The following is a 16,373-nucleotide window of genomic DNA, read 5'->3' as shown; positions in this document are numbered from 1 at the left end:
GGAATTTTAAAATCATAATTTTTTATTTTTCCTCAAGTTAGATTTTATGGGACTTTTTTCTGTGTATATTTGGGGTATAATGCTAAAGATTAAAACTTAAATGATCTTCTGTTGCAATTACTTCAAGGTTAGGTTCTAATTTATGTTAGATTGACTGGAATATTAGTTGACAAAAAAATTAACATAAAATTCTTGGAAACAAAGGCCATATTTTCTAACCATAAAATAGAAAGAAAAAAAAACGCTCCCTGGCAATTAATGCTGGTACTACATGTACATGTAAATAAACTAGAACTATTAAAAAAAGTGAAGGCATTCCAATATCATTAAAACACATATAGACAAAAACAAAAAGAACAACAAACACAAGAAGATAAGAGTGTTTTTCTTTAAATTTTACTCTCATTTAGCAAAAGTTGCATAATCACTTTCTGAGATCTAAACTGACACTGAGCGACAGACTAGTAAATAAGTAGACATCAAGAGATAAATATAGGTGGAAAACAAAAATACATGTTCCATATATCTATATATATGAAGATAGATGATTTTGTATAAACTTCATTCTATTTCTAGCAAAAGTAGCCTTATCACCTTTAAACTGCCAAGATCAAAACTAACATTGACAAGCAGATCAGAATCAATTGTAAAGACTTGGAACTTTCATAAGATAATGTCAGTACATGTATCATGCAAATTGATTTATCCAAATTTTTGGGTAAAATTTTAAAGTTCAAATAACAGACCCCTTTTTAGCTTGATTAACATTCTTTTATAGGTGTAGTGTGCTTCAGATATTATGTTTGAAACACTGAACTATCAATCCCATTTATCAAACCACTAGCAAGTTCATTTGTTTGGAAACATTTATTTTGATGGAAGATTTGCCTGTCATCCTGTGTAACAACTTAATGTTTGTCAAAAAATAGTTAACATTACATACAGAAAAATTTCTAGTCACCACAGAGCAAAACACATAAATGTAAGGAAAAAATAAATAATCTTCAAATTTAGAATGTCAGTATGATAAATATACCTGCCATGCTTAATGCATTCACCTTTACATAATTGATTTTGCACCTTTGTTACCTATGATTTGTACTCAAGATGTACATACATATAAAATGTAACTTTCTGGTGACAATACAGCTTGGAGGCTGACTTAATACATATATGAATTAACAAAATCTGTGTTAAATATTTTTCCCTTGGCAAAATACACCGTCAAGATAAATAGGTATTATTAAAGCTTAAACATAATGTTGTTCAAACTTCTATAACATATAAAATAAATTTAATTAAAGAAAGAAAAAATGTACAATAAGTAGACAGGGAAAGTTAGTAGGGGGGTATCTTTTTACAATAAAAGTAGACTGGAAAAGTTTGGTAATATTTTTGTAATACATGTAAGGGAAGACATCAAAAGATCGATGTAGGATAAAAAACTTAAATCGAATAGTTTGGGGGTGGGGGGTCAACATTGCTGCAAGTTTTGTTAATCTGAAATCGATTTTACATATATCCATATAGGTAAATCAATTTTTCCCAAATTAAGTTAAGAAGGGGGTAGGGGGGTCAGCGAAAAAACTATGTGAATTAAGTTTTTTATCCTACATTGAACTTTTGATGTCGTCCCTAAGTAGACTGGCTTATAAGGTTATTGTCTTTCATAAGTTTCAGTTCTAACGTGAAGTCCTCTATGAAAAGTAAATCAACCAATTTCTATACAAGGCTTTTATATAACTACAGTCATAGGACAAAAGTGAGTTCCCACTCGATAAATGTCCTATCATTTCAATTAAAATCGATATTTCTCCAAAATTATTACCAAGTAACTGTATGAGCATTTTTTACAAAATAAATACATGTACCATAAGATGCAGGAATGTCTGTAGTGTTATTGTATATTTGGATATCATTTTTGTCAGGTTCCTGTCCATTATCTGATGGGTTAAACACAAATGCAAATTTTTACGATTTTAATTTGGTTATATGTAGCAAACTTTTCAATAAATATTTTTCTTTGTGTTCATTTCATCAAAATATTAGAATAAGCATGAACATGATGAATAGTATCTTGGCAAAATAAACAATAAAACTTTAAACATTTCTACATCTTCATGATCTTATGGTAATTAATTGTAATAAATGGGTCATGTAGCTATAGTTACTTGGTAATATTTTTCAAAAAAATATTGCTTTTAGTTGAAATGATAGGACATTTTTTGAGGGGGAACTCACTTTTGTCCAAGACTGTACAATATTATTCTGATTTTTTTTATCATGGACCAAATGTCAACAACATTAACCATCATTATTTAGCAAACTGATATTTAGTCATTCTAAATTGGTACATTTGTACTTGTGTTTGTTTCAAGAAATAAACGACTGATCCGATTCATCACATTTTGTACCTATAAAATGAGATGGTGGCTCTTGGTGTAACTTGTACCTCATTTTGTAACCTTGAAAACACTGCATGATATATCATGTACATTATTGTAGTTATCATATTCATGAACTTTTGAACATTTCAAGAAGAAAACAAACTTCTAACAACTTCCCTTCTTCATAATAGAAATCATAAAATCAATAGCACAATTACTAAAAATTCCATATTGGTTTCTTCTATAAACAAAACAATATCTTTCCAAGCACTTGATAATAGTTGCAAATATTTAGCATTCCTTAGAGAATCAAATATAAATAGTGTATCTGTATTGGAAATACAACTGAGTGCTGACTTGCCTGACAAATTAGAATTGTTAAGGAAAAAATAGACGCCATGGACTATATCTTTGGTCAGATTTACATGGACGCCTCTAAAGATGGGTCTTTATGATAACTTTTAGCAATACTTTTATAAACAATTTTATCATTAGGGAGAAAGGAATATGGGGTGGATTTAAATGTTGATGTAATGACTTTAAAGAGAAAAGAATATGGGTTTGATATAAAAAGAGGCATATTGGGGAGAAAGGAATATGGGTTTAAAATATATATGGGTTTAATACATTGTATGTATACATCATGTACATGAAAAGAAATAGGAAAGAAATGGATATGATTTTAACTTTAATATGTACATGAAAAGACATTTAGAAAGAAAAAGACTTTTAGAAAGAAAAACTATTGAAAGCTTTGTTTGGACATTTTTATAGCAATTCAAAATAACAAGTTCATCTTAAGCATTGCAATGACTAAAATATACCTACAAACTGATAGAATAATTTTGTCACAACATCATTAAAGTGGAGTTAAAGTCTTATACATGTAGGATTGTAAGTATGTTTATTTTAATCACATTGCACTTTCACATTTTGACTGAATGATATGTTCAATATTCTGACCAGTTGAACAATTTGGTTTATTAAAATAAATTACAATTTGGTCAAAATTTTTTTAACGAATTGCAATTTGTGGAGAGCAACACTAACAGTCAAGTCACTGTAACATACATGTATTTTCATTTTTGCCATGAGATTATCACTAATCATTTTAAAATAAAGATAACCAATCTACTACAATGTATCTAACACCTTAAACTGCAATAAATGTGTCAAACAGTTTTAACACTTACATATACTTGACAAGTTGTGAAGGTTCAGTTTTTATGAGTGTGTTAAAAATCTCTCTTTTTTTAATTGAGGTTTTCAACTGAAAATTGCACAAATTTATAGATAATCAATGGGATCTCCTGTAGTTGGTGATTGCAATACTGGTATACTAGTATTGTGCACAATACTGGCATAAAAATTTTGTACCAGTATTGTATTAGTATTGTACCAGTATTGTTTTTTTTTTCAATAAACAATACATATGGGTAATTTATCTTTTATTAAAGGTGTCACAAATATATATGCATAATGATAATAACATATGACATGACAATTTTATATGGAATGATTGTACATGTGTGTTTAACTGATGATGCCATAGCTAGATGGTTCACCATGTTCAATGTGACTGTAATCAAAGAAAGCTTTAAATCTTGTGATGTTTTTTTCAAGGAAACCGTATTGTCTCAAACTCTTTACTTTTCTTCCAGCTCTCGCTTTCCAAGACTCAATAGTATATTTTAGCGAATTTTATATTGACATTAATGCTGTTATAGCTTCTGTATCATCAGCATTAGTGTTGTTTATGTCTTCTTCAGATGGCATTTCAGCAACCCCCACTTCCTAAATTGATATTTAGGTATTCAGTCTGTGGACTTTCTCTTATGCTTATCATGCTTATTAGATTTCAAGCTTGTTTAAATAGCACCTGAATGGCTCTCTTACTGTAGGATTGTTTGTCTAGTATTGGTATTTGTGTATTTGTACCAGTAGATACAATGTATATCTGCTACAAATTGTACATAATGTTGTACTGCCCATATGGTTCTGAATCAACTGCTTTAAGGTGTAATACCACCAGTGATTTTCCCCTATTAGTCTTTGTTAAATTTGCACTTTTCAAAAAAATGTGCAGAATTTATCCTTGTTTCAAATAAAGAAATACTTGGCATGAGTAAAGCTTTATCCTGTCCAGTTCTATAGAAAAAAATTCACATAACATTTCATTGCATATAAGAAAATAACCATCATTGGAAGTTAGCCAATCAAATTTCTCCCCTTATTTTATCTGTGTACAAGGTTTAGTCACCATGTAACCTCAAGATTACAAAATTTTCTATAGAAATCCCAAATAAAAAATAATGGTGTTTTGAAATACCCAAGACATATGTTTATGACACAAAAATGGTTTTACTGCAATAAAATGTAGGATTAATTTATACCTACAACTGTCAAATTCAAGGATATATCTTTTTCGACCTTCTTTCGTTATACAACCGGATGTGACGCACCATGATTTGGTGGTATTACACCTTTAACTACCCTTAACATTCATGTAGACAAACTTGTTAATTTGATTATAATCAGGTTCCTCTATTAAGCAACTTTGAATGATTAATGGATATTGATATCTTTTATCTTGTTTATCATGTTTATTTTGAAAATAAAGACCAACAAATGCATATGATCATATACAATGTATAGTCAACAATACAACTACAATACTGGTATATCAGTAATGTTCCAGTATTGCTGTTGTTTTTTTTTTAAAAACATTACTATACTGGTACAAAATTTTTATACAAGTATTGTGGACAATACTAGTATACCAGTATTGCGATCACCAACTACAGGAGATCCAATCAATGTAAGAAAGAGTTTTACCTAAATCATTATTAAAAATTTATGTTCTTAAACATTAGTCACCTTGAATATTGACAATGCACATTATTTCGAACTTTTAAAATGTGCTTAACAAAAGTTTTTTTACGCTGAAAGATCATATTCCTTAGATCAGGCCTTGAAGGCATAAAACTTTGCTCAGTGCTCGGAGCACAAAAATCATGCACAAAATATGAAATCCAGCAATTTGATTTGTTGATTCTTGAGTCTGAGTACAAAAATCGTGCTCGAAAGTTTATTAAGATATACACTAAAATGTGTTGGTCAATATCTGGGTTATAATTGTGTATACAAATTTATTTATTTTATTATATATATAAGTAAATTGTGTATACCAGACGTCTTACTACAAACGTAAAATTGGACCTATATTTCAACAATATCAAGACAAGAATAAGGTGTAATACATTGAACTTGTATATTTTTTAATAGTGGCAGTGCTGTTGAGAGTTTTTCGCAATTAGCACACATTACCCGGCCACATTTTTACTGTTAATTTATTGAACCTGCTACACAAGGATTTACAGGAAACGGATCTTTTTTAGTTACTTTGTATGGTGTTTAACGTAAAATAAATAAATAAATAAATGGTGAAAGAAGTGATATTCACTTGTTTTCTGGACACTTTTTGATATAAATTTTGCGCTATTTTCACGTAAACACTCCAAAACCTTTTCACGGATTAATCAGGTTTTATATTGTATATATCTTAATAACGTGATAGATTTTAACTTAGAAAAATGTTAAAAATCAGGTTAAGTTTATATATTAAATTATAGCATATTTAAGAATTGTCGTAAAACCGGAAGTCAACTTGCGATAACAGATGCTTTGAAGAAGTGCAAAATGTGCACAGCAGAAAACGAAAATCAAAATTCCGGCTCGCCTTTGCCCTGACGAAGATGTTAAACTTTATAAATACAGTAAGAACACAATCCCAGCTTCCACACTCAATCCAGCATATGTACCCGCGCAGACCCAATTTTTAGCTGCACAGAAAACACATTCAAATATATTTTTTTTATCAAACTTTAATGTTATCTTCAAGATACATGTACAGAGCGTCTACGGGGATATTTTCGGGAACGACGGTTCTCAGAATAAAAAGAAATAGCCAAAAACAAAATTGCGATTTTATTTTCTTGAAAAAATGGCGTCAAAATTCAGGTGTTGGTCACCCCCTTAAAGGTGCATGCAGATATTTTATATGGTCTAAGCCAGGATACTGTCACTGAGGAAATGATAAATCTGATAAAAAAAAGTTTATTTCTTCGATCATAAAAGTAGAAATATTGCTAGGCATTCCATAAATATAACGCAAATCACATTCATATCATAATGTTTGACTAATAAGCCGGTATGTTCTTTGTGGTTACAAAACAAAAAAAAATCGTTCAGGTAAATCTCAGGTAAAAATTAGTAAAATCGAACACCTTCAGTGTTTTTATCAGTAATTTTTATATCAAATTGCTACAAATCCACCACTCACCTTCGGTTTTTATAAAATCCACAAGAGAAAATAATATAATTCCTAAATATATGAAGACTTGAAGCGGAACTTGTTCTGTCATCGCCATATTGTTTCTGCTACTATTTTAAAGATTCTCGCAAAATCTCGTAAAACACTGTACAAAGGAAATCCCGAGAGTAACCAAATATAGAATTTTATCCAAGCTATATTATTTTGTAACAAGCGTCTTGATTGGCCAAAATTCCAAAACATCATTTGGGCCGGGAAATTTGATGGTTGAACTGCAAGAACATGAACAAAGTTTTGGTAAGCTGTTCTCACAATCAGAAACCATTAAAGCTTTATTTTACGAATCCCCGATGAACTGGGATCTCCTGAAACTTTGACAAATGTATGTAAAATCTAAAACCAAATAAGTATGGACAGAAAAAAATAATGCGTTGCTGGTATAGTCATATCACAACATCAGTACAGTGTATTTTGCCAATTTTGGCAATCCTGCAAAGTTATTTTTTATCAATGACATTATGTGACTGTGATATAATACACAACCAAATTTGAGATTTTTTTCCGTTCAGACAAAAAAAATCTACATTTTGAGGATTACTTTCTGGCGCTTTCTTTAGAGAAATTTTAGCTTCATATGAGAGGGGTTGGTTTCAAATTAAAAAAATAATCTTTTCTTGTATTAATTATTATTGTCCTTCCCTACACCCATTTCACCCTGCTCTGTTGCTCCGTAATTTTCATATCAAGGCTTTAAAATGAGACCAGGCATTATCAGCAATGTCACAATGCAAGAGGACAGTTATATACATTGACACCTTGTCGCTAATCCCGGGTGACCCGGCCGCTTGAACTTTTGACGTCACAACAATCACTTTTCCATTGTGGCGTCAGATATTTTGTTTTATGACGTCAGCAATTCAGGGGTTGACATAACCGCTGGCCCGTGGCTAGTAAATTTACTGTCGGGCCAGTCAAAGTTAACAAAGAAATATTCTCGGGCCGCTTGGGCCAGCAGAAGATTGCACATACTTCCGTGTTATTGAAATTGACTGGTAATAATAGCCGGCCAATCAAATTACTCAGTAAAAATTGACAATTCCGAGGTTCCCTGGAAACGTGCGAGATTCGTTATTCGGGATTTGTCGAGTTAAAAATGGCAGCCCCCAGTTAAATTAAATAAATTGATGATATATGAAACGTTTCCTAAAGAACTACCCCCAAAAAAGAAAAGCTGAAACCGATAGCAACCAAAAAGGAAAAGAATATGAAAAATCAAAAAGAAAAAGGGAGTTTATTCCTTCATGGACCGCAACATATAAATGGTTGCAGAATGGCCAAACGGGGATGACCTGCAACATTTGTGCACTATATGATAAACATCAGTATAAAAATGGCATGTTTCAAGACAATATTTATCTCCAAATAATGCATCAAAAGCTCTCAGATTGCAGGATTTTGTGCCAATAATAATAAAATTTTCTTGGGGGGGGGTTTCTTCGTGGACCGACATTTCTCGGGCCAGTAAGATTTTGAGTGGGCCAGTTGATCAAAAAAAATTTTGGCCCTTTGGGCCAGGTACTTCTTTTTTCTTAAGTCGACCCCTGCATTTTATGGGAACCTGTGTGATATCCAGCAATGGCGGACAAATAGCTATAAGGTGTATTGTTTGCCTTTAATTACCGGAGAATAAACAGGTTGGGAACAAATTCCCTGTATGGTGATTATACCTGTATAGAGGGATAATCCTTCTTTAGAGGGATAAAATTATCCCTCTATAGAGGGGTAATTCTGTTTGCACTGGATTTAAAGCAAATTAGGGCAGAACGGCATTTTCTATTTATATTGGCTATAATCTCCAGCATTACATGCATCAACATCAATCTTATTTAGGCCATTCATTAGGAGGCGGTACCCGGTACCTTAACCCTCCTATGCTATTGACAAGTACCGCTTAAATGTAGGAATTTTTATATAAGATATTCATGGAATAAATTGTAAAGTACCACCTAGAAAGGTGGAAAATACCAGTCAACATGAAAGATAATGAAATCCCTGCTTATTAAAAACCGATCTCTCATCACTCCCGTTTTCTGATATGTCACGTGGGAGATATAATGAAACCCGGTTTGAGGTCACATGTGAGTGAACTGGAAGTTATGAATTTATAATGATGTGCAAATGAATTGACGACCTATTGATAAGCCAATCAAAAAAGTTCATCAATTATTTGGACTGACGATCTGTATCTACATCACATTTAATTTCAGTAAGCTGCTTTTCCTGAAATTGTAATCTTACATTTACAAATGTGTGTCCATTCTTCAAAAATCGCAGAAATGAATGAATGCAATAATTTCTGAATTTGATATATCATGTATATTATATATATAAAATGTAAGAAGTATATGTTTTCCTCACAAGAGCTCAGACTTCATTGAAAGTACTTTGTAATGTCAAATCTTGTTTTAATTTTGTTGCAGAAACCTCGTCATAGGGATAGTGATCCAGCGGCTATGTTGGCGGCGTTATCTAACTTCTTAAAAGCTTTATATTTTAGAAGGTGGAAGACCTGGATACTTCATACTTTGTATATATGGATGCTTCATGTTACGAAGTTTCCGTCAGTCACATGTCCAATGTCCTTGACCTCATTTTCATAGTTCAGTTACTACTTGAAAAAAAGTGAAGATGTTTTTGTAATGTTAAATTCTCTCTTATTATAAGTAATTAGATAATTTATTGGGTATGTGCATACCTTGCAAGGTCCACATGCCCTTCAGACTGTTTTCACTTGACCTCAACCTCATTTCACGGATCAGTGAACAAGGTTAAGTTTTGGTGGTCAAGTCCATACATCAGATACTATATAAGCAATAGGTCTAGTATATTCGGTGTATGGAAGGACTGTTAGGTGTACATGTCCAACTGGCAGGTGTCATCTGATCTTGACCTCATTTTCATGGTTCAGTGGTTATAGTTAAGTTTTTGTGTTTTGGTCTTTTTTTCTTATACTGTATGCAATAGGTCTACTATATGGACCATAATTTGCTATTGGGCTCCGTTTCCTATAACTATAGAAAAGTGATAAAATGTGAATTACTGTCAGAAAAGTTGTAACTACATCTAAAGATGCCATTATTTTTATCAACATACAAGTGTATGCTACTCTTCCCTAGAAAAAAAAATCGAAATATACGAATTTCTAAGATTCTACAACCGTATTTTTGTGTCGTTTCTCGCGTTATTTTTTGCTTCCGAAGAGCATAACGCGGACTGATTTATAGATAATCGTCACCGGCAAATTCATAACTTTTGCTTTCAAATAACAAAGAACATCGACCAATAAGAATAGTGAGAAGAAAATGCCGAGAACTATAAGTATTTATGTAGCAGATGTAAGAACAGTGGCGTGATTTTTGTGTCCGATTTCGTAACGCAAATTTTAGATGATGTAATCTGCTTTGTTGTAATAGAATTCTTAAAAACAATATGCAAATATGAACTCTCGCGAGATGTTCAAACAGGAAAATCAGAGTTGATTTACATTCTTGTTTTGATCTTCGTAATAATTAAGTAAGAAAATGACGTTAGCGTTATGCGTTACATTTCACACGAAACAGAAGTCCAGTTATTTATTAAAATTGTTTTTGTCCTTAAGTTCTAATCATTTCCGGTCATACGTGAAACATGTGACTAACATGTGATAACGCCATTACGGCCGGATGTACGAAATACTAGGTCTAAACATTGTTTTTGTTTCCAACGGGATGTTAGCAAACATAATCTGTAGACTTGTTTCGTCTTGTTTAAAAGAGGAAAATACAATTGTCAAAGAGATTGCGCCGGTGGTCTGTTATTTTTCCTATGTGCATAATGTTACATACGATCCTGTGTGAAAATAAATGCCCAATGACTTGACAAAATCGATTTAATATTTGACAGACGTTAGAACACACTTCGTTTCCCGATAATGACGTGAAGAGTCCTTGGAAAAATCAATCGAAATTACGTCTCTTATCATTGTACCAATGCTCGTTGGATTGATTTAACTTCAGCAGTAAATATTACTGGATATTTTAGGTGAATAAATATAATTTAATAAAAAATACATGTTAATATACCGTTACACTTGGAATGTACAAAGTTGGCATCTTGTCACAGTTTTTAATTAATATTTTTTATTCATGTTCTGCAAACACTTATCAGAAACGCAATAAACTTGTCAAAGGAGAAGTAAACTTTTACCATGCATGACTTGAAAGGAAGTACTTTATTGATTTTAGCCCACTAAAGTAGGTTAAAATGTGGAAACCATGTAGATGGTGTACAGGTCACAAGTATCACATTGTGCCTATTTTAAAGATTTTAATTCCAAGTTAAAAGTTTTTTTCTTTACTGGATTTAAAGAATGTTACATTGCCAATGATTTGGAATAAATTGTATATAACTGGAATTTCAAAACCAAATATAAATACATTTTTTTGGCTAAAACATCAAGAAACAACGATTATGGTATCCTGTATCAATGAAGAAAATATGGAAATTCCTGAATAAATTGTACTTATTGTTTTGAAAACAAGCACATATTTAGGAGTTTTATAATACTGTTAAATTTAAGATGGATTTTAAGAAAAAGTATACTGTTCAGATTATTTTAAGCAGATTTTGCAATAAAATAAAACTAAAAAAATGCTTTCGGTTTCTTATGGTTTCCTGTCACATTTAAAAAAAACTTTAATATAACATTGAAAATAGATTTTAAATATTAACATGAAGCAAGTAACACTAGTAATGGTGTTTATTTATGCCTTTTGAATTATATTGTGCAAAATAAAGATAATAAAGATTGGTTTCCTGTTTGGTTTCCTGTCACATAAACGGTGAATCAAAATGTATTAATTTTTTCTCGAAAAACTCAATTGTTCCGTTCATACTATTCCAACACCAACACAACCCACAAAATAAAAGTTAAAATTTTAGACCTTATAAAAAAGGATACAAAAAGAAACCAAAGGCCGAATACCAAATTATGGTCCATATTTGGTGTATGGGATGATTGTAAGGTGTACATGTCTAGCTGGCAGGTGTCATCCGACCTTGACCTTATTTTCATGGTTCATTGGTCAATGTTTAATTTTCTTGGTTGATGTTAAGTTTATGTGACAGTTGTAATAAAGCTTTATATTTAGGACTATCAGCATAATATCAATGATTAGTAAAGAAGGCGAGACATTTCAATGTGTGCACTCTTGTTTTAAACTGTTTCTGTTTATATTTGCAGGAAATTTAAAGACATAAGATTAGCAACTATACCAACAAGAGAAACATTTACCAGAAACTACAGAAATAGAAATACAGATCTATCCAAGATAGCATGAATAATCTGCTCATTTAAAAATATACATACATATATCAGTGTATCATTGTGTATATTGATAACAAAAGTAGGCAAACATCATCTGATCATGATACATTTTGAAAGAAAAAAGAATTTTACAATATGGGATAAACTTTACTTTACATATATACTTATAAATGTATTCAAGTTAATCTATTTAGACTTTATAATTTTCTCTAAAAAATTTGTATATTGCATTCATTTGAGTAAAGCTGTCTACTGTTCATATTGATAAATATGTATATAAAAAAAGAAAATATTATTAAGACTTGCAATTGTTTACCTTTTCTTTACAATCAGGATTAAAAAGACATTGGTAATTTGTTTGTAAAATCCCCCCATTTCAATGTAAATCTTTTATTAATCCATTAATTAGTCTATTAGTACATGTAGTAAGGCCAAACGATACAGTAACAAAGTTTTATTAATCCATTACTTAGTCTATTAGTAAGGCCAAACGATACAGTAACAAAGTTTTATTAATCCATTAATTAGTCTATTAGTACATGTAGTAAGGCCAAACGATACAGTAACAAAGTTTTATTAATCCATTAATTAGTTTATTAGTAAGGCCAAACGATACAGTAACAAAGGTAGATGATAATGCATCACAATTTACTGCATTGTCAAAACTCACTGACATCATCAAATTGGTTACACTCTTTAAGGGCATAAGTATACAGTTTCGATCCCATGATGAATTTTAACAAAAATTTGCATACAAGCTATTTTTCACCTAAGCAATTCAAATATGTAACAAAAAATATACCTTCAAGCCCTTCATGTGCTACCTTAAGAGGTAAAAGGGGTCGAAATTTTATACCTTTTTTTTTTTTTATTTCAACAGATAAATACAAGCAGATTTTGTGGAAACATGAAAATCTTAACCATGTTTACACAAATATTCTTTTAATATGTACAAAGTTCTTTAATACATTTTTATCAAAGTTTCAGTATTTTAGGAATAAACAGCTTTTTTTTGTTGTATAGTTATCAAATTTAAAAAAAAAACCAATGTTGACTTTTTCATTTAAATTGGTACAAATAATTAAACCTTATATGCAATTTTAAAAAAAGAGGGGTCCATGTACTCTTTTTTTTTTTATATTCAGTTTAAATTGTATAAAACAGTCGAAACATGCATCTTTTCACGATAAGTCATGGATTAGTTTGACATCGCGAAATAACATTTTATATAGCAATGTCATCTCCCCTGTAACTGTATCTTAAGCTACCTTATTAGGAAAACTAGCAGTTAAAATATTTGAGAATCTTTAGAAATTACTTGAAACATTCATCATGATACATGTATTAATGAAATTAAGAAGATGATCACACATGTACATGGTTAAATTAGTAGGTGTTTGTGTATTCTTCAATGAGACAGCAACCAAACAACCATTTATTCAGTGATACCCTAGATTGAGTTTATTGTTTTGATACTATTTTTTTGTTTGTTTTAAATATACTTTGTTACTGTGTTGATTTGTACATATCATGCTGACTCTAAATTACTATACTTAAAGATAACCCTTTTTATTTTCTTAGAGCAAATATTAATTCCTTGTATGAATACATTGATGTAAGGAACTTCCGAAGGAATATATACAGAAAAGGCTTATATAGAAAAGAATGAAAGCTGCATCTAGGAAAGAAATCATGTCATCTGCATCAAAAAGGTTAGAAATATAAGAATAAAAAGAAAATTGTTTCAATGAAAGGCTCTTGATGGGTAGTATGAAATTAAAACACGTAAAAAACAATACACTTTGATTTCGTAAAATAATAAATTTGTACAGTTTATAATCTATATTGATTCATACTTAAATAAGAATATGCGAAGGGTTCAGATTTTTATAAAGTCTCTTGAAGAGAAAAAAAAAAATAAAACAAGCCACAGAAAAATAGAGATCAAACAACTTAAGCAGCCCCCACCGAAAACAATGAATGACCTCATGCATTCAAAGGTCAGAAATTCCTGCTTCACCAGTGATAATGCTGTGTTATGCTGAAGATGGAAGATTTCACATACCAAAGAATAATAACATGCTTTTGTATGATGTTCAACACTGCTCAAAAGAAGAAGTTTCACTACTTATTAGTTGATATAATTGTAGTCATATCCCCAGACCACAGCTATCAGGGAAGAAAATGAAGGCTCGGCCAGCACCAGACTTCAGCAAGTTACACAAGAAATGGGATGAACAACTACAGAATGGATTGAGCTGCAAGAAAAAACCAACAACAATTGTAGGATATTGATAATTTGTATATAGGTTGTTGTAGCAAATTAGGGTAGTTGTTTTAATACTACATGTAGTCATGTTAAAGAATAAGATACAATGAAGTAATAAAAAAATCGCAAAATCAAAATAAAGGCAAAAAAGTTGCAATATGAAGAAGACAAAAATAAGTAGTCAACAAAATATTTTGCTGAAAACAAATTTCTGAACAACACAAGTATAATATACTAATGAAGAAATTATCATGTATATATGTGTTACATTTCTAGAACATACAACAATCTGATCAGTTAGTTGTTTTTATTTGACTTATGAGGTATGTTTCATGAAACTCTTCTATCAGACCACACAATGTGCAATTCTAAATGTCAGAATGAAATTGTGTTCGGTAAAAATATGTTTGATGAAATTCAGCCATTTGGTAAATATCAATGCGACCCACCATACAACTCACATTGACAACAAAAACAAAAGAACGTCTAGAGAGCTGCATAGATAATGAGTCTGTTCAATTTTAAAAAATATCTTTTCATTAGTAAAATTGAAAAAAATGATTTTTGTCGAGCCTGCAACTTTTGTTGCAGAAAGCTTGACATAGGGATAGTGATCCGGCGGCTACGGCGGCGGTGTTAGCTCACTTCTTAAAAGCTATATATTTTAAAAGGTGGAAGATGTGGTTGCTTCATATATTGTGTATAGATGCCTCATGTTACGAAGTTTCCGTCAGTCACATGTCCATTGTCCTTGACCTCATTTTCATGGTTCAGTGACCACTTGAAAAAAAAGTTCAGATTTTTTGTAATGTTAAATTCTCTCTTACTGTAAGTAATAGGATAACTATATTTAGTATGTGCGTACCTTGCAAGGTCCTCATGCCCGTCAGACAGTTTTCACTTGACCTCAACCTCATTTCATGGATCAGTGAACAAGGTTAAGTTTTGGTGGTCAAGTCCATATCTCAGATACTATAAGCAATAGGTCTAGTATATTTGGTGTATGGAAGGACTGTAAGGTGTACATGTCCAACTGGCAGGTGTCATCTGACCTTGACCTCATTTTCATGGTTCAGTGGTTATAGTTAAGTTTTTGTGTTTTGGTCTGTTTTTCTCATACTTTATGCAATAGGTTTACTATATTTGTTGTATGGAATGATTGTAAGGTGTACATGTCTAGCGGGCAGATGTCATCTGACCTTGACCTCATTTTCATGGTTCAGTTGTCAAAGTTAAGTTTTTGAGTTTTGGTCTTTTTATCTTACACTATATGTCATAGGTCAACTATAATTTGGTGTATGGAAATATTTTATGATCTATATGTCAGTCGTGCAGGTTTTATTTGACCTTGACCTGGTTTTCAAGGTTCATTGCTCTGTGTTAAGTTTTTGTGTTTTGGTCTATTTTCTTAAACTATAAGCAATAGGTCAACTATATTTGTTGTATGGAAGCATTGTTAGCTGTACATGTCTGCCTGGCATATGGTTCAACTGACCTTGACCTCATTTTCATGGTTCATGTTAAGTTTATGTGACAGTCGTAATAAAGCTTTATATTTAGGAGTATCAACATAATATCAATGATTAATAAAGAAGGCGAGACATTTCAGTGTGTGCACTCTTGTTTTGCTTCTTTTAAGTATCAAGGTTTATGCCTTTGATGCTATCATTTAGCTGCAAATTCTATTTTAGTTGAAAAAATGCTATAATAATGGCTTTACATAATGAACTGATACTTTCTTAACAGATTTTTCCAAGCAGTGGGAGTATTTTTTCTGTAAAGTTCAAGGTTTCATCTTTCAGATTATGTAATATAATTCTACTGTTCGCGATAAAAATTTCACTGTTCGGGGGTGTTGAAATTAGTGGGGGTTATTAAAATAATGATACTTAAAGAAGTGATTTTTGGGAAGGAAATTGAGGTATGATACTTAAACAAGTGATTTTTGTGTCATTATCCTAGATTCAGTACAAGGTCATCACCTGAAATGACCTGGTCATCCTAGACAACACAGATGTT

At 31.3% G+C, this 16,373-nt stretch overlaps 2 protein-coding genes across 10 annotated transcripts in view; one reads left to right on the top strand and one right to left on the bottom strand.

Annotated features, from left to right (window-relative positions):
- Window positions 1-6,883, bottom strand: part of LOC143065230 (plexin domain-containing protein 2-like) — a 69,457-nt gene extending 62,574 nt beyond the window's left edge. For all 7 annotated transcript variants that reach the window (XM_076238673.1, XM_076238677.1, XM_076238675.1 and 4 more), the window contains exon 1: window positions 6,730-6,883. In XM_076238673.1, coding sequence (XP_076094788.1) covers window positions 6,730-6,817 — 88 coding nt within the window. In that variant the 5' untranslated portion in view covers window positions 6,818-6,883. The remainder of the gene's footprint in view (window positions 1-6,729) is intronic.
- Window positions 6,884-6,929: 46 nt separating this feature from the next.
- The window catches only part of LOC143065226 (uncharacterized), a 79,424-nt gene continuing 69,980 nt past the window's right edge, over window positions 6,930-16,373 (top strand). For 2 of the 3 annotated variants that reach the window (XR_012975425.1, XM_076238667.1), the window contains exons 1-4: window positions 6,930-7,017; window positions 12,002-12,164; window positions 13,667-13,797; window positions 14,236-14,368. Coding sequence is in view for 2 of the 3 variants with exons in the window: in XM_076238667.1 (XP_076094782.1) it covers window positions 13,751-13,797; window positions 14,236-14,368 (180 nt within the window). In the remaining variant the exon portion in view is untranslated. The other variant, XM_076238668.1, reaches the window with a different exon arrangement.

Source organism: Mytilus galloprovincialis, chromosome 2 (genome assembly GCF_965363235.1).
Source record: "Mytilus galloprovincialis chromosome 2, xbMytGall1.hap1.1, whole genome shotgun sequence".
Lineage (NCBI taxonomy): Eukaryota > Metazoa > Mollusca > Bivalvia > Mytilida > Mytilidae > Mytilus > Mytilus galloprovincialis.
Note: the sequence above shows the minus strand (reverse complement) of the source record. Positions and strands in the feature narration are given on the sequence as shown.